The sequence below is a fragment of the Apostichopus japonicus genome, chromosome 6 (genome assembly GCF_037975245.1).
Source record: "Apostichopus japonicus isolate 1M-3 chromosome 6, ASM3797524v1, whole genome shotgun sequence".
Taxonomy (NCBI): Eukaryota; Metazoa; Echinodermata; class Holothuroidea; order Aspidochirotida; family Stichopodidae; genus Apostichopus; species Apostichopus japonicus.
Genome location: NC_092566.1, coordinates 17886354 through 17906685, shown reverse-complemented (window position 1 = coordinate 17906685; position 20332 = coordinate 17886354). Strand labels below are relative to the sequence as shown.

General features: G+C 38.7%; 3 protein-coding genes across 4 annotated transcripts in view; 2 read left to right on the top strand and 1 right to left on the bottom strand.

The window, feature by feature from the left end:
* Positions 1 to 3045, top strand: part of LOC139969185 (uncharacterized) — a 62129-nt gene extending 59084 nt beyond the window's left edge. The window contains exon 14 of the mRNA XM_071974058.1: positions 2983 to 3045. Within this exon, the coding sequence (XP_071830159.1) occupies positions 2983 to 3030 (48 nt within the window). The 3' untranslated portion in view covers positions 3031 to 3045. The remainder of the gene's footprint in view (positions 1 to 2982) is intronic.
* Positions 41 to 5512, top strand: LOC139969189 (S-crystallin SL11-like). Its single transcript, XM_071974063.1, has 5 exons — positions 41 to 1133; positions 1557 to 1649; positions 3408 to 3523; positions 4550 to 4660; positions 5065 to 5512. The coding sequence occupies exons 1-5, from the start codon at positions 1001 to 1003 to the stop codon at positions 5242 to 5244; spliced, it is 633 nt and encodes a 210-aa protein (XP_071830164.1). The 5' UTR covers positions 41 to 1000; the 3' UTR covers positions 5245 to 5512.
* Positions 5513 to 5671: 159 nt separating this feature from the next.
* On the bottom strand, positions 5672 to 20332 carry LOC139969188 (hematopoietic prostaglandin D synthase-like). 2 transcript variants are annotated; one of them, XM_071974061.1, is made up of 5 exons: positions 19979 to 20332; positions 18155 to 18247; positions 14857 to 14972; positions 8862 to 8969; positions 5672 to 7557 (listed from the first exon to the last, which is right to left on the bottom strand). In XM_071974061.1, exons 1-5 carry the CDS (start codon positions 20289 to 20291, stop codon positions 7393 to 7395), a joined length of 795 nt encoding a protein of 264 aa, XP_071830162.1. In that variant the 5' UTR covers positions 20292 to 20332; the 3' UTR covers positions 5672 to 7392. The 2 variants fall into 2 exon arrangements, with proteins under 2 accessions (XP_071830162.1, XP_071830163.1); XM_071974062.1 differs by lacking the exon at positions 19979 to 20332 and adding an exon at positions 19554 to 19572.

Genomic DNA, 20332 nt, shown 5'->3' with positions numbered 1-20332 from the left:
TTGGCTGTCTGGTTTTACGGTTACAGAGACTCACAAGCTTTGGTTATAGTTTCGTCAGTGTACGTAGTTTCAATTCGAAAAGTTTATATGGATATGATGCTGCACATGCTAGCGCTGTTAAGCGACTCGCTAGATTACCTTGCAACTTAATCAATACGTGCATATAGAAATAAGCCTATAAAACTACAGTCAGTACATAAGGCGGTGGTAAAAGTTGACCCTGGCGGGACAGACAAGTTGTACACTTATTGTGTTACCATAACACGACAAAACGTCAACAATATTTGTCGAGTTGACAAGTAACGGTAATATGGATACCGTATCTTGGCGAAAATGATCAAATTGTCGTGTTAGATATTAAACTGGACAACACACTAAGACCAAGATATTTGTTAACATGACAAGTGACACCCGCTATAGCATGACGAAACTTATCAAATTGTCAAGATATGTTATAATAACTCAGTATAGGTCTGAAATCACTAGGAGACCTGATTTTAACCTTATGTTGACAGTCTTCCAACACCTTGCTCTGGGTAATATTTCAAATTTTTAATTGTTTACATAGAGTATGCAACCTTCACTTTATCGTTACGGTTCATAGCAGTTGTGGCACCGAGGCAACCTCCAAGTGAAGGCTTTGTGTTTATCTGATGGTGACCTTTGTAGTTAAAACAAGGAATATACTCTCTGTGTATAGTTTAATATTTGGTTTATGGAATACGTGTTTACTTATAAACTATGCATGAAATCAGCCGGAAAATAGACAAGGTTATCAACACAAGTTGCTGAATGGCAGCCTAGCATTTCTCTGCAGTAGAATTGGCGATTCTTTCAATTACAATACAACCTAATTACTTGCCCAATTGCATATACAATTTTTATAGTCGCAGTATGATTATATATTGTATCTTCAATATTACTAAGATACGGTGTCACTGAAAACTGCAGCGCAGATTGTTGGCAAAATATTAACACGATATACTAAACAGATACAATCATGCCTTCCTACAAGCTCAAGTATTTTAATGCTCGTGGTCGCGCAGAAGTTATTCGAATGGTGTTTGCAGTAGCTGGCGTACCTTACGAAGACAATCGCATGGAAGGCAAAGCCTGGAGTAAGGACAAACCGGGTTAGTGATTAGAGATTTGTCGAAAATTAAAATATCATTGCCAACATTATAACGTATACCACCGCAAATGTTTCAGTAATGTGTATTTGTAAGATAAGTTCCGCATCAGCGAACTGTTCTTGCAGTAGCCTATATTTAAACAGCTCCAGGTTGAACTCGGGCATAAACTGCTACCAGTTCAGTTATGCACTCGGTGGTGCCGAGACATTGACATAAGCGGTAACTTGACGAAGCATTCGGAGCCTCGTACCGACCTGCGTACCGGTTCCGATCGGCAAACCGGCTCGTTGCTCCATGTACCCAGCCTACGAGTTAGCGGTAACGTGCAATGAATGAATTGGATATGACAGTACGTATAAGCTGGTGACGTATAAGCTCATGATACTAGAAATGACCATGATACTTGTCAAATCTTTATTCTAGATACACTTTGCAAACAAGTTCCCGAACTGGAGATTGATGGGGTAAAGCTTACAGAAGGTAGAGCGATATATCGTTATATTGCTCGGGAATACGGTAAGGCACGAAGATTATTTGTCAAGGTCATAATTTAGCTGTTAAGCAGACAGATCTAGGGCCTAGCTTTTGGACTACGTGAAATTTGACTACGTAGGCTACTCAAGTTGCTAGAGAACTATGTAGGCTATAATATGTGCTATGATCACAGCATCACCGTCATTGTCAAATCAACGCATGGATGATAAACAAGAAATCTTCCTCTTTGTTCTTTATAAGTGATGATACATGACTGTTGACCTAAATTACTTAGTTTATTGGTACTTATATCACGTGGCCTCGCACAGTTCCTGTGCTTGGTAGTAGGCCTATGTTAATCCTCAAACATCAAGTGTGTCCGGCATGAGAAAACTATGTTCCCCTCAAGTAGGTAACTCATGTCATAATAAAATGAACGTTAATCGTCTATAACCTTACAGCTGAACATGATGTATGATAGGCTAGTTAGTCAACCTTCAACAAATCAACTTGTTGCCAAAATGAGAAGAACAAAAAAGAAGAAAGATCTATAAAGATTCCAAACACTTTGCAGTTGATCCAAACTAGAAACACTCCTTCATATTTAGTCACCTGTTATGACAGTACCAACAGTGCTTTCAACACACTGTCAAGCATTTTTAAAAGCAAAAACATAAGCCGGAAAATTAAGCTTAGGATCTTTGAGACTTTATTAAAGAGTATTTTTTTTTGTACAATTGCGAACTGTGGGGCACAACGAAGGATCTTGATCGCAAAATTGACACTTTTCAAAGGAGACTACTTCGAAATATTCTCAACATTAGATGGACCAATAATAATTGGTTATCAAATGATGAGCTCTACAACGAAACCAACCAAACACCTTGGTCATCGATAGTCGCACATAGAAGATTGAGATTTTTCGGTCATGTAGCAAGACTTCAAGAGGACGCTCCAGCAAAGGTTGCTTTAAGAGAAGCACTGAGACATACTGCTAAACCAGTTGGAAGGCCCGTGACTACATTACTTGGAAAAATAAAATCGCAATTCAAGGACATTAATATTAACAATTTCGAAGAAGCAATAAACCTTGCGCAAGATCGTGATACGTGGCGGAGGTTAATCACTGAGCATGTCGGATAGACGAGACTCAACTTACTACTACTACTATGACAGTATACTATTGGGTAATGTTTGTAAATGTCGTTAATGTGATTAAAAGAAAATATTGTCGCCAATGTAAATATCAAAACACCTTCCACTGTATGAGCTGTTTTGTATCCTTCCCGTCCATTTCAAATGGAAAGGTTATAAAATGAGATAACAATGCTTCATCTGCACTTAATCAGTACAACGTGACATTGTATATTAGCTAAATAGTGGCTTAAAGGGTGTGAAGACTCGCGCAAAAAGAAACGTCTAATGCCGGTAATCTGACCTAGTTTCGAATGAGGTGTTACAGACCATCGATCCCAGAAAATACGCACACAGCTTGCTACCTTCGGTAATTAGACACTATATAGTGTACAGTCAGTGCATACAGCTGCGGTCAATACCCACAGCACAGTGTACAAACGATATAACGATGGACATCTCAGGTCCAGCTAAAGAAAACAAGGTATCACGTTTCATTACTGTCTGCATTTTGTAGCGACAAGCAGAAAACTTCACTTGCAAGAAACGGAAAGTAAACTTTTTCAGAGCGCAGCACGCGGTTTGGGCGAGTCTTCAATGCCTTTAATGTAGCAGTAAAACTTTTTAATTGCAAACGTCCACAATTTCTGTTTCTTGACTTCACAGGACTCTTCGGTGAAGACAATTCAGAAACGGCCAAAATCGAATCAGTTTGTTCTGTCATTGAAGATTTGTTTGAAGAGATTATTAAGGTTACTCTGGAGCGTGATGCCGATACCAAGGTAATACAATTCATATCACTGACTCTTACAAGTTTTATTCTATAGCATGTATGTACAGTGATGTTGTGATAGGACTGCTCCGATTTTCGGATATAAATTATTGATCATCATCATCATTACAAAATTATGCAAGTGATTGTGTTACATTACACGAATGACGCAAGTTAAAATGAAATAGCTTGACAGCCCAGCTAAGTTATTCAAATATTCGTTTTCCACAATTGTTAACCGACTTAAATTTTTTGTTAGTAGGCCTACTCTTCATACTGTGAATGTGTGTAAAATTATCTTGTTATTTTCGCTATTGAAAAGGAAAATGTTATTAAGGTATGCATTGATTTAAATAGGGGTACGCTAATTTTAAGCGACATATATAAACAGCGAATTAAAGTAAGGCTCCTACTCAATTGACCAATCGGATACCAGTGATTTACACGGCGTCATAATACAACCGACAGACCCTTTACCATCATCATGTAACAACGGTATAACTTCCCCACTGAAACAGCTAAGGAATCTCTTATTCCATTAACAGGGAGATATCAAACATGGTCCTTAAAATACAAGACTGAAGACTTGATCAAGTCCAATTGTGACGTCATCAAGCCACATGTACTTCGTATTCATGTATACGTTGTTTACAATCTTTACGTACATAAAAACTGTGTTATAGCAAATTACCAAACGTTGACCACGCATGCGTCTATATAGTGAGGAATAGTCGCACGTGACCTCTCACTAGTTGTTATGATTAGCGCGTAGGCATACATACTTACTTGCATTAACATGTTTCATTTATAATGACACATGAATCAAATAATCATCAAATAAATGACCTGTTTTGGTTGGTTCTAATCAAGGAGCAATAAGCAATATGACACAGCGGGCAAATTTCTACTTAACTCACTCTTAGTTTCTGTTATCGTGTTATTTTATGACATCAGTGAAATTATCCTGAAGGTCAATACGTCATGCGACGAACCTAATTGCCGCCCATGCTCTTTCTATGTCTGTGTATTTATGTAGGAAAAGCTACGTAAACGATTCCAAACAGAAGTTTGCGGAAATTTTGCTGAAAAACTTGAAAACATCCTCGAATACTACAACGCAAACGGGGATTTCTTTGTCGGGAAAAAGGTAATATTACATATTTCTTTCAACGAATAGAAGATTTCAAGTAAGGCTTGAATCATAAATGTGTAGTATTGTGAAATTCTTGTTGCAGTTGAAAAACTGAATACAAAATTTCGAAATTCTCCCCCCCCCCCCCCCCAAATACAAGAAAAAAACGAAATGTGCAAATTTGGAGATAAAATAGTCGAAATGTTTAATATCCAAGCCATCTGGTCCATCAGCAACATAATAACCTAATCTTCTGAGAAATACCACCGAACCCATACGACACCCCTCCCCTCCCCTCCCCTTCATACGTACGCTCTTTCTTATGTAGCTTCAGACGCCACTGGTACCGCCGCCAAAGGTATTCACGATTAGCCACGTACGACAACTAAATCTTTTCCTTATGTTCTCCCCGGATCTAGATGACATTGGCCGATATCGTGTTTCTCTACGTTTTCCACGACTGCCTTCACCGAGCCTGTGGATGTGGCCAGGCAGAGTGTCTGACCGGCCACCCGAATTTGAAGAAAATCTACCAAAATTGTCTAAAGAACGAAAGGCTTAAGACCTGGCTTGAGAAAAGACCAGTTACCGAACATTAGAGGAAACCACACGTCATCATCGGAACTGAAATTAGCTTTTGACATCATCATTCAGTTAGTCGCTGATTGGACGGCGGCTTAGAAGGGACATTACAGAAATAGCTTAGAAAAATTAAATTTTGTGTTGAAAAACTAAGACTGGAAGAAAGTCGAAAGTTCGCGTTTGAAGAAAAAAATCTTTATGTGCGACATTGGAAATTGTGAATGAGTGGAAAAGACCCATATTATGCAGAAAACTTATTTTTCAAAGGGAGAAAAAAAAAAACAACTAATTATCAAACTGCTCATCTACTGCAAAGAGCCTGTGTAGGAAAAGTGTAAGTTAGAGGGCCTGATCTCGTCTGGATCTTCTTCTAAGGCAAAAATCAAATTTAAGGTCAAATTTAACCTTGAGAGATGGACAGACAACTATATTGAACCCAAATAATAATTTTGTAACATTTATTACGATTACTATGAATACATATGCAAACTACCGATTCGAATCTCTCTCCATGTATCGCTTTAAATTTTTGTTGTTTGCCAGCAGGTTTACAAAGGTTGGGCATTCAGCCAGGAAGTTCGAGTTGAGGGTAGGAAGTAGGGGGAGGAGGGTGAGGGGGAGGGGGCACCAACAATTTAAGACGAGGCACAATACTTGTGTCATGTAACTTGTCATAATGCAAATGCAAATAGTGTGTCACTCCTACAACTGCATCAACACACTTGTTGCAGTTGTAACACGCTCTGTTTGTTTTGAATGATGACACATACACATATTAGTACACCCACCTTCCTTCCTTCCCTTGTGTCTTTAAGAATGAAACGTTTTCATTTTGTATTCGAGTCTTGGAATCCAATCAGGCGACTTTGTAAGAACGTCACATGAAGAAAAACCCATGCGGCCGATTAGGCTTTGTGTTTTTTTGGCGGTACAATTCACTCAAAAATTCAAAATAACTATCAGACTAAGGTAGAGCAAGTTAGTTTACATTTGTCTAAGAATCAAGTGAGAACCAGAGAAGAATTTGTAGCAATCCCTTGTTGCCATCGACCATGTCATTCGCTCACAAGGCTTTTACAGCGTAGAACTTTATACCTATATATTTCAATTTAAGACTTTGACCTACGTTGACCCCAAATGACCTTTGAACTGCACAGAAAACAAAAGGCTTCTTGTTACTCAATGAGATAGATACACACACAAGGTATGAAGTAAATCCACCATTAACAATTACAAGCAAGTGTCACATACATTATACACACACCCACCACAACAACCATCGCAGAGATTCCTTTTGCCTCCAGCAAGGAATAAAAACAAAAATGATACACAGATATGGAATGCAGAATTTTCAAAGACAAGACATGATTGGAGTTATGAATAACTAGAAAACTAAAGGAATCCACCAAGAAATTGAGATAAATGCAGCATGACACCCACATGCCCCTTTTGACAACCAATTTTGTGGTTTCACTTAAAATTTGTGCTCTCAGTACCTTCTTTAAAATATAGCTTTACAATCAGTCCTTTAACTTTCAAAGATGAGGCATCAATTCAAGTTGTACTTCTAAATGTTCTAGATTTTTGTGCGAAGATGAAAGATGGTTGGGTGGAAGCGTTCATGCAGAGGAGTGGTCAAATTCTTCCCCGACAGAATGTAAAGAAAAATTCATGATTGATAATGGATCCCTGCCCTTTACCCCCTTTTGTGAGAGCCAGAGGTCACTTTGTCATCTCTTTGAAGAGTTGTTCATCACAAGTCACTCTCTGAATGCCCATAGCAGATGCAGTACTGTATTTTATTGCAAATTCCAAGTTTTCAGCCATATTGGTTGCTTAGTTGGGTGTTAACCACTGTTTACACTGTGTATCCTAACCCACAGTAACAAGAAGAAACTCACTTGTTAGGAATCCTAACCACTATAAACACATGTCTTATCAAATGTATCCAAACTATGAAACATGAAATGAAATTGTGAGCCAATATGTTTCAGAGCATAATCTTTACATTATAAAACACATGATAGAAAACAGCTGACTGGTTGAGAAATGGTAAAGAAATATATATCAGTGCTGCCATGGAACACATGAACAGCAAAGCCCACGATATAGTTGGCAGTCTTGCAGAATGTAGATGGAACATTTTGCCACGTTTTACTTCTTGCCTAAAATGGTGATTCTGGACGTTTCTTGAGCCAATCTGCAAGTTCCGGTATTGCTTTCATCCTTTCGAGATGAGCGACAAGTTTTGGTTCATTCAGCTTCAAGTCTGGTACCCGGGTAACCATGTCCAAGAAATAAGATGCTGCGTCAAGGTCTGCTAAGGACACCTTAGAAAACAGAGACAAAATAATAAAGTAAACAATATAGTCTACCATGTCATGAATAGGAACTGCAACATCCAGAGGGAGGGATGGAGAGAGAGAGAGAGAGGGGTGAAGAGGAGGGAGAGGGGGTAAAGAGGATGGGTGGAGGATGGACAGAACCATTAGAGCCTTGAGCGAGGAAACTGTTCATCACCAATTAAGAAATAATGAAGTAAAATATACAGTATACCGAGTTTAAACACCCAAGAACTGCCACCAACAGATGGATGGAGGGATGGACAGAGGGATGGACAGCGGGAGGGAGGGACAGAGGGAGGGACATAGGGAGGGAGGGATGGAGGAAGGAAGGGACAGACAAACAAAAACAAGAGGAAATAAAGTCAAAGACACTATCTACTAATGTGCTTATACTTCATCCATAAATGTATCAAGATTGCCACCAACAGATGACTGGAGGGGAGTGGCTGGTGGGAAGGAAGGATGGACAGATAGATGAACAAAGAGACAGACAGAACTCTCAGTGATGAAATAGTTCACTGCTAAGTTAGTGCTAGCTAGCTTAGTTGCTAGAGACAATTGACTGTACTAGTCACACATTGCTGTGTAGCAGTTTTTTAGTAATGACTGTTGTCTCACAGACCACTCTTCTTGGAAGCTGGCTTCAATTACCTTAGGGCTACACCCCTGTTATAGAACAACCCTCATTCTATGGATGCACCGGATCCAAAGTTTTGGATCCGGCCGGAACCGGATTTTGCCGGATAGTACATGAAATCCAGCCGGATAAAATCCGGCCGGAACCAGATTTTTTCATTACACAAAAGAAAATCATTAATAAGAAGTAGAAGTATGAAACAAAGAGCAAATCTTAGGTGAGGTATACCCATATTATTAAGAAGGTGAAATTAAGACCCCATTTATGAGATTAAATATTAATTAAACATGTTAAAACTAATTTTTCCTTACTTTGAATTTTTTTCTTAATTTTTGGAAATAGTTTTTACATTGATTTAAGTTAATACCAACACCTTTTTAAGGAATAATTCAGGCCAGATTTTGAAAAAGATCCGGCCAGATTTTGAAAAATATCCGGCCAGAACCACAACAATGCTCACTATCCCGCCGGATATCCGGTGAATCCCTTCAGGCTCATTCACCTCTTTCCCTCCGGGCAGGGCAAGTTTAGAATCTGCTCTCTCCCCCCTCCCCCCCCCTTTCAAATTCTGTACTAACCTCTGTTCAACATGTTGGAAGGGGGAAGTTAATTTATTAGTAATTCTTTCTGATATGTCGCATGTTGAACTTACCTTATTCCCAACAAAGAATCCATCTCCTCCGTTGGCATCAAGTAGTTTGACTAGTCCTGCAAAATGTCTAGGTGCTTGAGTTTCCAGCAACTTCTTATGAAGCATTTTCTGTTTGGAAAACGAAAAAAACACAAATTCTTTTCAGTTTATCAACTAGTATGTTATTTGTAAGTTGGATATGAAGTGTAACTGAAAACAACAGAAAATTATGGGAAAGTATGAAAAAAAAAATTTATATATATATATCTTGGATATCATTGTCTAAGTCTGAGTTTTAGTATAATATATGAGCAGATTGTGGTTAGAAAAACAAATATTCAGAACCTTGCATCTTTAACCTGTATGTACAGTAGCACTTTGCATACAGATTACATAGTTCTTTTCAGATCATTTTTCTTTTAAAATCTTAATTTTCAATAGTTCAGACTACAGAGGACTATTCGAAAGTTGATTTATAATAGTCCCGATTTACATGTAGGCAAACTACAGAGAAAGACTTAAACCACTGATGTATTATGCAACACACTACTGAATAGTGTGTGTGTGTGCAGACTACAGAGGACTATTCTAAAGTTCATTTATAATAGTCCAGATTTGAATGTGGGCAAAGTACAGAGTTTAATTTAGACCACTCACACATTATGGTCCACACTAATGAATAGTGTGTGTATGTGTGTACAGACTAGAACGGACTATTCCGAACTTGATTTATAATAGTCCAGATTTGAATGTGGGCAGACTACAGAGAAAGATTTAGACCACTGACTTATTAGGGTCCAGACTACTGAATACTGAACAGTGTGTGTTTGCAGACTACAGAGGACTATTCAAAAGTTGATTGATAATAGTCCAGATTTGAATGTGGGCAAACTACAGAAAATGATTTAGACCACAGACTTATCAAGGCTGAAATGTTATTGTGAATCCGAGGTTTTATTGTTTATTAATCTCAATTAAACTTTTTCCAGAGAGTCCTTTCTTAACTTCATATAAACAACAGAGGAATCTTGGATGACATTCAACACATCTTTTCCTCGGCATATTTGTAACTAATTCATAACCATGCTATTTAAGACAATAAAAATGTTTTCATATTGTTACACCAGTTGGAAGTCTGACCTCAATATATGACCGTTACTAGCAAATTTTCGAGCACAGCTACTTGACACGGAAGTAATTGTTTCGCGCAAATCCGGTTCTACGGACTTCGGTTCGCTACTTCCATGTATGGATGTAATCGGTAAAATTCGCAAACATCCCAATGTAATTCGGGTTTACGAGTATCGTAGCTCGATAAAGGATACTTTAGAGATTCAAATACGATCATTTCCGGAAAGAAACGAAGATTTTGCCAATACAACAGTGCATTTTCTTATCGACGACCAACGCAAAAACATAAAGGTAAGTCAAATCGAGTCGACGTCTATCGTTATGTGACTTTCGCGTCTTAGACAACTTTCAACCGTAAAAATAGCATTTTTGTAATATATAAGCTTGAATCTTACTCATATTTTTCAGAAAAGTTGTAACTCCCCCGAAAAGTGTGATTTTTTGGTCAACGAAAATGGTGCTCCTATGTGGTTTTGGTTGCCCCTAATACATGTATCCTAACGTACATAATACACATATACACGAAAGTACCGTATCCTATAACGTGCAGCCTAGCGCTATATGTCGACTATGATGTAGCAAATGCTAGATTGCAACGTCTCGTATTTTTCGTAATCTTTCTATTCGGCATAGATTCCCTTCATTTTTTTGCGTTAATATGGAAAAATCAGGGAGTTGATAAGTCACGGTACTACTTATGGCTACTAAGTAGTTAAAATTTAAATATTCGAGGGCATAGCGGACAGTAATATTACTGTACTAGGCCCCTAGCCTATAGGCCTAGTACTTTTGTATTTACTAAAGTAATATACTACGACAAGTTTTTACTACAGGTAGGCCCTAGCCTAGTTTTAGTAATACTAGAATACCTGCATAGTTTAGTCCAATTTTAATAATGGACTAAGGCGTATAACCTTTAGTTCTTAGCCTACGCCTTCTTGTCCTTGTGGAATAATTCTAAGGGGCCTGTTCTTGAAAAGATTTGGACTGCATAAGATACAATTTAGTATTATTATTATTATACAAAAATTATTAGTAGTACTAGTAGACTGCCTTTGTACTATGTATAAGTTAAGATCATGGCTTATTATGAGTTTTATTAAAGCTGAACTGGGTGAAAATTTCCTCCATCCTGGGATCGGGATCCATTTCAATGTCACTTTGTTACAAGTGTTCAAGACCGGTATTAGATCCATGACTTAAGTCTAGGCCCAATTCCCTATGCTTAATATGTAGAGCAAGATACGTAACACAGAAATAAAACTAGCTTGCTTTATACTGCTTACACTTTATACTTATTGCTATTACAGTTAGACCTACTGCTGGTACTTGAGAACAATTGCACCTCATAGAGCCATGTAGTTTTACATAGCTACTTATAATTCCAGGTGACTTAAAACAATATCAGGGATCATTTTGTGACAACATGTTTTGCTGTTAACGAGAGTTTACGATCTTTTTATTGTTATGTTGTTTTCTATGATAGGTACAGTAGTAGAAGTACTTAGTTAGTCATTCACGTGCAGTCTTCCCTATGTGTGTGTGTGTCACACACAGATTTCTCTAAGGTGGTGCTTTCCCATGTATATATGACCAAAAAAAAGTTATTCCCAAAAAGAAGAAAAGTTTCATTCACTATTAGATTTGTTTTGTTATGTATAATGACTAACATTGCAAAATGCAGTTCCACTGGTATTAAGTATTAGCCCAGAGAGCTTCCAGAGTTTATTACATTCTCATGTTTATTATCCTCATATCTGAAATCTTCATATAAGAGTTTATTTATAGAAATCTGTTAATAAATGTAGTCTCACATTCTATTTAATACTATATATCTTTTAAGTTCCTAGCTCTGTTATATGTACCCGTAGTAAGAAGGAATGCAGCCTGTGGATCAGTTAAGTGCCTGTTGTTACAACTCTGCTCCAAACTATTGTTTGTTTAATCAGGTTGTATTATTAGTGTGCTACCTTTAAGCAATTTTGTTTTCTATATATATGTAATTTACATTTTTCCTCAGTTTCTGTTATACTCTTATAGAAAGAACAAGTTGTGTGCAGCAGCAGGCTGTAATATACTCAGCAGTCTCATGCCTATTCTCTAGCTAACTCGAACAGGTTATTGGCCCAGACACATACACTGGAAGTTAACTGTGTACAATAGATTGTTGTTTGGAATTTATGTGCTGATTTTGGAACCATTTCTTGGGAAATGTCGGTACTTAAATTGGTTAATTTAGTCGTGACAACTGACCAATATGGCTGGAACAACAGAAGATATGACGTGGAAAATTAACAAAATGGATGGAGTGAACTGGCTGACATGGAATTTCCAGATGAGACATTTGTTTCTTGCAAAAGGCCTGTGGGCTATGAGGATGGCTCATGAAAGTTGGGGGTTACTGTATGTGAGAAGTAGAAGAGTGCAAACTTGAAAAAGACACAACTGGCATTTTTCACCATTGTGCTTGCAATAGCATCTAGTCAGCTGGAATTAATTACAACAAGTGACAAACCAAGTGATGCTTAGGATGCCTTGCGTACTCTGTTCGAAATGGATTCTCTATCCAACAAAATTCAACTCAAGAAAAAGTACCTCAGAACTGAAATGGCAGAGGGCAAGTCAGTTGGAAATAATTTGAATTATATGAAAGGAAGTATAAACGTTGGGATGCTATTGGTGCTCCTATTTCTGAAGAAGACCAGGTTGTTAAAGTTATATGTCAAGTTTGGACTTATTTATTTACTTTCTACTCTTACCTTTTACTTTTATATATTTGTCTTTTAATGTTAATCTTATGCTATATGTCACAGGTATATCTCACCATTTCAAAGTTACAAAACTATCCATCCTGCCACCTGAACTGTTTTTGCTATGTCATGCCTTCACTATGCCACCTTGAAATACCCCTTCCAGTCATAATGCACTTGACATTGTGTGTGATTTTTTTTTCAGACAATATTATTGTATGAAGTCTTCACAGTATGAAGTGTGTTTCATTTCAAGAAGTGTTCAAAGTTTGTTAAGCTATTCCTTCCATTTGAACAAAGTATTTCACTTTGAAGTGATCGAAGTAATTTATTTTTCATGCCCATATTTTCACAGGACATTAAAACATGTTCTTTCATGGAGAGTGTCACACCAAATGTTTTTTGTTTTCTTTTTTCTGTTGCTTAAAGTGCCTTATTGTTACAGTTATAAAATCAATAAAAGACCAGGCAACTCTATTTCCACTGTTGACTAATGTTCTACTATGCATGTGCAAAAGAAAAAGAAAACAGCCCTACTCAAAATATTTGGTCAGAGTATCCATAGAACGTGATGTATCCAAACGCGTCCTGTGTACTGAAAGTCCGCTTTTAATTAAAGTCCCCATATGTGGCAAAACCACCTTATCCCTCCAAAATACCCTAACTCTTCCCAAAGCTGGTGAACACCACACCCATCCCAAAGCTGGGAAACTCCAAACCCTTCCCCAAATCCGCTAAGCACCACATTCCCTCCCCAAAACCCCTAAAAACACCACACCCCTCCCCTAAACAACACACCCCTACCCAAGCCACAGTACTTAACTTCAATATTGGCAAGTGGTTGTGTAGTGTGATACATGAACCAAACAAGGATTGGTATTGACTGGAAAACTGTTAACTGATATTTATTGATGAATATAAGCAACAGATGAGTACCCAGCTTTGCAGAATCTCACTGAGTAAGGGCTACTGTGGAATTATGGTAAGTGGGTAAGTATAAATCATTTGGTATTGTTGGAAGTTCCTTAGAAAGCAACTAGAAATAAGGTTTGGCCTAGGCCATGTTACCTTTGTATATTCGACATGTGGTATGACCCCTTCAGTTTTGACAACAGACTCAGGAAAATTTGTGTTACCTTAATAGTTACCACCATTAATTTAGCTAGAAAGGAAACACCATCTCCCTTGCCCCCTCCCCCATTTTGTCTCTCTTACCCCTCCCATACGCAGCTCTCAGTAATTTCACATTTTACCTAATCATATATTAGAGTTTGGGACAAAATTTCTTCCAAACCTTAGCACAACTTTTATTACTTAATTTCACGCCACAAAACCTAACATTCCTAATAGACCGTACACTAAAGGAATGGGTTCCACTACATTGAAAACGATTTGAGTGAAGTCTTGTCGGTAGTAGCCCATAGCATGAAAACGGCTTGGCGAAAGTCTATCTAATTTCAAAATGGCGGCGACAGCAACAAAATCGCCGAGTCGAGGTAATCGTTTTGTGACTGGCCGTCTTAGACAACCATTTCACCGAAACTTTACAGCATCATGTAGGAGAGTACAAGATCCACAAATGGGAGAACTTTTTTGCTGTAACTCTCTTTCGTTGGTTCGTTTTGACCTATTTTGTGTCAGTTAGGAATACATGTGCGAGGACGAAGTTGGATTGCAATCGTTGTTTCATAGGTTTTCGTTGATTTTTTCTCGGGTATCTTTGTCCTGCCATACATCGGAATTACTTTTAATCCATTCTCTGAGGTTCCGGTAAGTTGTAAACTATCAATGTCTGTAAATTCTGTGAGTGAAACGTAGGACCGACTTTACGTTAAATGCGGGCAAATTCAAATTTAATGATATGCGTGATCGTTGATCATTCTTCGAGGTCACGGGGTCAGACTTCCAACTGACACTGGTCTTGCTTTCCAGTTCACACTTGGTAAAAATCGTGCAAATGTTCAATTTTTTTTTTTATCTCCAAAAACAAAATGGTCCGCAGTAATTGAAACTGAATTGCAAATTTCACCAGGACGCTTAGGATATATGTTTCTTTTTCATCAGACAAAAATCATAATAATCATCATCTATACATTTTCGTCTCGAATATCCCTGTAAAGAACACAGACACCTACTTTTCTGTCTTCATCCTGCTCATGAAGACAATCTCTCAAAACAATTCCAAGATCTACCAGAGCCTCGCAGACCTGATCGATCTTGGCTGCCTCCATGTCATCGTTGCCATAGAGATCTATTTCAAAAGAACGACGTCATCAATTATAAATACTTTATACAAAATAAAAAAAAACTGTTAGCAAACTGCTTATCTACTAGAGAGCCTGTGTAAGAGAATGTGTAAAAGTAAGTTGGCCTGACGTTTTGATCCTAGCCCGATCTTCTTCAAAGGCTAAATGACAAGTAACAGCACTTAACAGAAGGGACAAAAACACGCACAGAATACAGACAGGTTAATGAGCATGGTGAACACAAAGAGATAGATGTAAGGGGATTAGTAGACAGGGGATGGAGAGAAGAAAGAGAGAAACCTGTCTGTGTCTGTGCGTGTTTTTGTTCCTTCTGTTACTGTTACTTGTCATTTAGCCTTTGAAGAAGATCCTGCTAGGATCGAAACGTCAGGCCAACTTACTTTTACACAAATACTTTATACATCTCAATGACACACAGTGTAGTATTGTACAGTAGCTATCTTCTGTATGATAGTGTATTTTGCCAAAGTGTCATGACATTATTCAAACCGAGAATGATGACACTAATAAACGAACTACTGTGACTATTTTATTAACTGTTATTGAAGGCATCTATTGTGTTAGCAGTTCAAAGCCTTGGTTAATCAGTGATGCGTCATTTTCCAGGAATTCAAGTTTCAGTTTCACACCGGGGAGAGACGCCTTCAGTTCATCAATTAAGGTATCGGCAGTAATGACCAAACAAACAAGCTTTTCAATATAACCTGTATTTTGTAGGTGGTACAAAGAACAACTTGCCAATCATAGAGGGCGATGCTTTGAAACTTTACGGATTGATCTAGAATGCACGGTCACAAGTAAGTACTGCAACTTTAAATACATACTTTCTGTGTCACAAACGAATAATTGTAAGAAATTCAGTGCACATGCATTTAAACGTCTGAACTGACCACAGAATGCTCACGGGTGTGAAGTTTCGATATTTTTAATGACTTTTAATACGAAATGCATGTAAATGTGTGTCAACATGCAACATTTTGTAGGACTCTATGATTCCTAAGTCATATTGTATGATGGCATAAGAATGACAGTGTGTCCATTTATGCGTACTATACAGGCGCGGATCCAGAGGGGGGTCCAGGGGGTCCGGACCCCCCGCTCTTGGCCAAAAAAAAAAAAAAAAAAAGAGAAAAGAAAAGAGAGAGGTGCTTTGCATGGCTAAATTGAAGGGGGTTCCCTGTTGTACTTAAATATTCAAGTGTTTCACAATGGGGAAACCCACTCCCCTTAGACCCTAGGATCACTGGAGGCCAAACCCCTCAACCTTCCAGAATCCTGGATCCGGCCCTGCATCAAACAGTGGTGACGGAACGGGAGGGGGATTGGGGGCTAAAGGCATTATGATTTTTGTATCATCTCAACTCATCTGATATGTATTACCATATTTCATAGATTGTTTTTTTCTCATCAATTGAGAAATTGCAGACAGGAGATCCATATTTTCAGGCTAGGTACATGCAGCTTAGAATGCTCGGGAAGTGCCGTTTCCGGCCATCTGGGGGGTTTGTAAAGCCAAAAATTTTCAGATACGCTCCGCGCCAACCGATGGTGGCGCTCCGCTTAGGTAGTCTTACGTTCAGGCACGGCTGGACCAGTCAGACCCCCCCCCGTCACAAATCCTGAATCCGCCCCTGCTATATCTGTAAGTACCACATCTGGTTTTGCCTTCTGTTCCCGTAATTATTGACTTCGGAAATTTCATACTGGACAGCAGCTGAGTTAAAAGTTAAAAGTACCCTTGTCAAGTGACATGAGCATCTCATGTGAAAACAAAGGTCCTGGATTATTGGTGAGTTCATTGTCCAGATAAATACAGCACATGTATCTCAAACAGTGACATCATTTATTCTATACTGTATGTAACCACCCAGCCTGTGTTTGGGAAAGTTTAAAGTCAAAACTATTTGACTGGGTGAGCAGGAAATCAGCCAAGCAAGGAAGATCGTATATAAATGTGACACCCGACTTTTGAAAATAACAGCGGGGTCCTTTCTGAGGAAACTCAGGTAATGTACGAGAAAATAACCTGTAGCTTGATCCAGTATTACACATAATGTCAGAGACAGATCCAGGATTAAATATTGTATAGAAGGTGGTGTGTTCCCGGGGGTCATTAAAGCCATCTCCCACATAGCGGGTGTAAGTAAATCTAGATGCAAGGATGTTCTTAGGCCTACCTTGGGTAATTATCTTGTATTTTAGTGTGAGGGTTGAAAAGCAGGGCAGAGGTAGGAATGCACAGACCTCCACCCCCTTCCCCACCTCCCCCCTGCTTTACATGAAAGTCTCCCAATAGAAACCTGGTCAATTAACCCACAAGACTGCCCAGTTTGCAGACACAGTACAAGTCAGTATCCCTGTAATAATGCAATTCACTGGCTCACGGGTGTTGCATTTCACTCATTGATTTATCTTTGCTGGGCCATTCAGGTCAATGATAAACAACGACATAGTAGTGTAGCAGCCTACACATGTATGCAATGAGTGCCACTCGACCAAGATTAAATGGGATTATTCAATTATGGTTTTGCTTCATGAGTTAGAAGAGTACTTACTTTACTGGATAACAGATTTGGCTTGAGCTATGTTTAATCAAGCAGACATCTACACTAACACATTTACAAGAGATGGGACGGGAAATCTATTTGGGAACGATATACCTCATCACACCTGGCAACAAACTCAAAATTACTGCTTTAAAGAACAATGCCTGCCATTTTGTGAGCATTTTCCACCTTAAAGGGAGTGAAGACTCGCGCACAAAGAAACATCTGATTCCGGTAATCTGACCTAGTTTCGAATGAGGTGTAACAGAAGTGTTAAACACCACCATCGATCCCAGAAAAAACACACACAGCTTGCTACCTTCGGTAATTAGACACTAGTGTACAGTCAGTACATACAGCTGCGGTCAATACCCACAGCCCAGTGTACGAACGATACAGCGATTGACCTCTCAGGTCCAGCTAAAGATAACAAGGATATCACGTTTCATTACAGTCTGCGTTTTGTAGCGACAAGAGAAAAACTTCACTTGCAAGCAACGGAAAGTTAACTTTTTCACAGGACGGCATGTGGTTTGAGGCGAGTCTTCAATGCCTTTAAACATTGACAATGCTTTTTCAACTTGGAGATCATAGACTTTCACAAAATACTGTTGACTTACTCAGCCTCTTTGCCAAGAAACGATTGATGGCACAACTCTGTGTAAGCTGCACTCCGTCAACTTCCAGAACAGGCACCTGCCCAAACAGAAGACCTGTGGAGGTAGTGAACAGAACATGGAAGAATAGATTCCAAACTATATTAATGAGCTTTAGGCATTGAAAGAAATACACAAACACTGGCAGAATGGTAACTTAGTACTTAAAAGTCTAAACCATACAGCTTACAGTCACTCCTTGCACTCCCAGTCAATTGCTGCACTATACCCCCATAGCCCATCAGGGGACAAAACAGTACTAGGCCTACACTTCTGAAGTTCTGACACTATCACTCTTCAAGGCCCTGTTTTACAAAAAAATTTCCCACCCCCACTTGTGAAATTATCAGAGAAGGCCCTGAGTTACGTAAAAGCTGTTTTTATGCAAAGGACCACAATCTGTTAAAGACTTATCCAGGGCTATTTGCAATTCTAGTGGTAGCTAGTCCAAAGTTACATGATCAGGGAACAGAAAATGGCAGCAGGGGCAAATTCACATGAATCCTGGCCCTGGGGAGTCTTCTCAGAATTACAGGACATCAAGTCACTAGTTAGTTGTAGGCCCAGAAAATGACCCAAAACTAGGCTACTTGTGCAATATCTTGGGGCCAACACTAGCTATGCCCTAAATTGACCTAACTTTGTAAGTGGGCTATCATTGACTGTTACTTTGGACTGTTACCCAGGATATAATGTATGTCCCCTAACAACATGTAATAGTACTGCTCAGCTTACACAAGCTAGGCCTAGCCTACATCCTAATTCCTACTGACAAGAGCCTTGACTCGAGTACCATTATTCTCCGCACACAGTACTTCCGCTGACACAAAACGGTGCTTTCCGCACACCAAACTTGTCAGCGGAAAAAAACAGCAGAATGGCTTACTGAACTGATTAGGCGTGCATTGAAATGATTAAGGAAGATGGAGAAGATAGAATTTGACTGTATAGCAGGATAGAATTTAGCTTCGAGACTAGATTATTATTAGGATAGCTTAGGTTCGGAAGAGGAATGATGATTTAGTACAAGTGGCGGTGATAATTAATTTTAGTTAATCGGCGCCACCTTATTCGGTTGTAGAAAATTTTAGATATGGCGTGAAGGTGAAAAAGGTGAGCTGCCGTAACAATTTGGTCTAGCTAAGTTTCATCGTTTAGGCCTAGGGAGAATCTTTTGTGGTGTTTTCTCATTAACCTGTTGTATTCTTTATATTTTATTCTTGCCTTTTTACGCCGACCGCCACATACTTCTTTATGAAATCCCTAATTACATACACCCATGCCTCCAGTAAATTATAAGCAGCTTAACTTTCCTGACATGAACTCAGTCTAACCATCCTTATCGATATTCTTTGATACTTTCTCATGTTATTTTCATCATCCTGAATTTGGTATCCTAAAATTGAAGAATAACAAAGTGTTCATGTAAGTTGGAAAAAAAATGTATTCCGCACAAGAAATTTTTCAGCGGAAAGTAATCAGCAGAAAGTACTGTGTGCGGAGAATAACTGAGTACTTTGCCTTAATGATAGAATAGTTATCATTGTGACCACCACTGCTACTAATTGCTACTTGCTAGGCATACTAACAGCAACATTTCTTATACTAGTACTTACTAGCCTAGTACTACTCGCCTAGTAATAGTAGTCCCCATAGTAGTACTAAGCTATATTATGCCTAGCATATATCCTTAAGTTTAACGTTTGGTTTAGCTACCTAACAAGTTACAGTTAATAGGCCTAGGCTAGGTCTACTTTGTTAAGTTTAGTTTAACACACTGAAAATTACTTTTCTTCACTTCTGCCCATTCTTCGCCTGAGACTCTTTTATCTTCATACTGTTGCTTTGCGACAGCAAACATAAATCGTGCTGTCTCTGCTCTGCCTTTTCCGTTAAAGTAAATAAGCTTGTAAGACGACATTTTCGCTTCTGATATCGTAAGTGTAGCCTGCAGTACTTCAACAAGTTGAATTAGGCCTATGCTCAAAGCACCTGGGCAATATTCGACATGTGCACTTTTACTTTTTAGGTACCAACCAATGATATCATATAATGCTCTAGACGCATGACTTACACATAATGACTGCCACACTAGACGCATGACTTCCACATAATACAAGTGTCAAGTCTACGGCCCTAAGC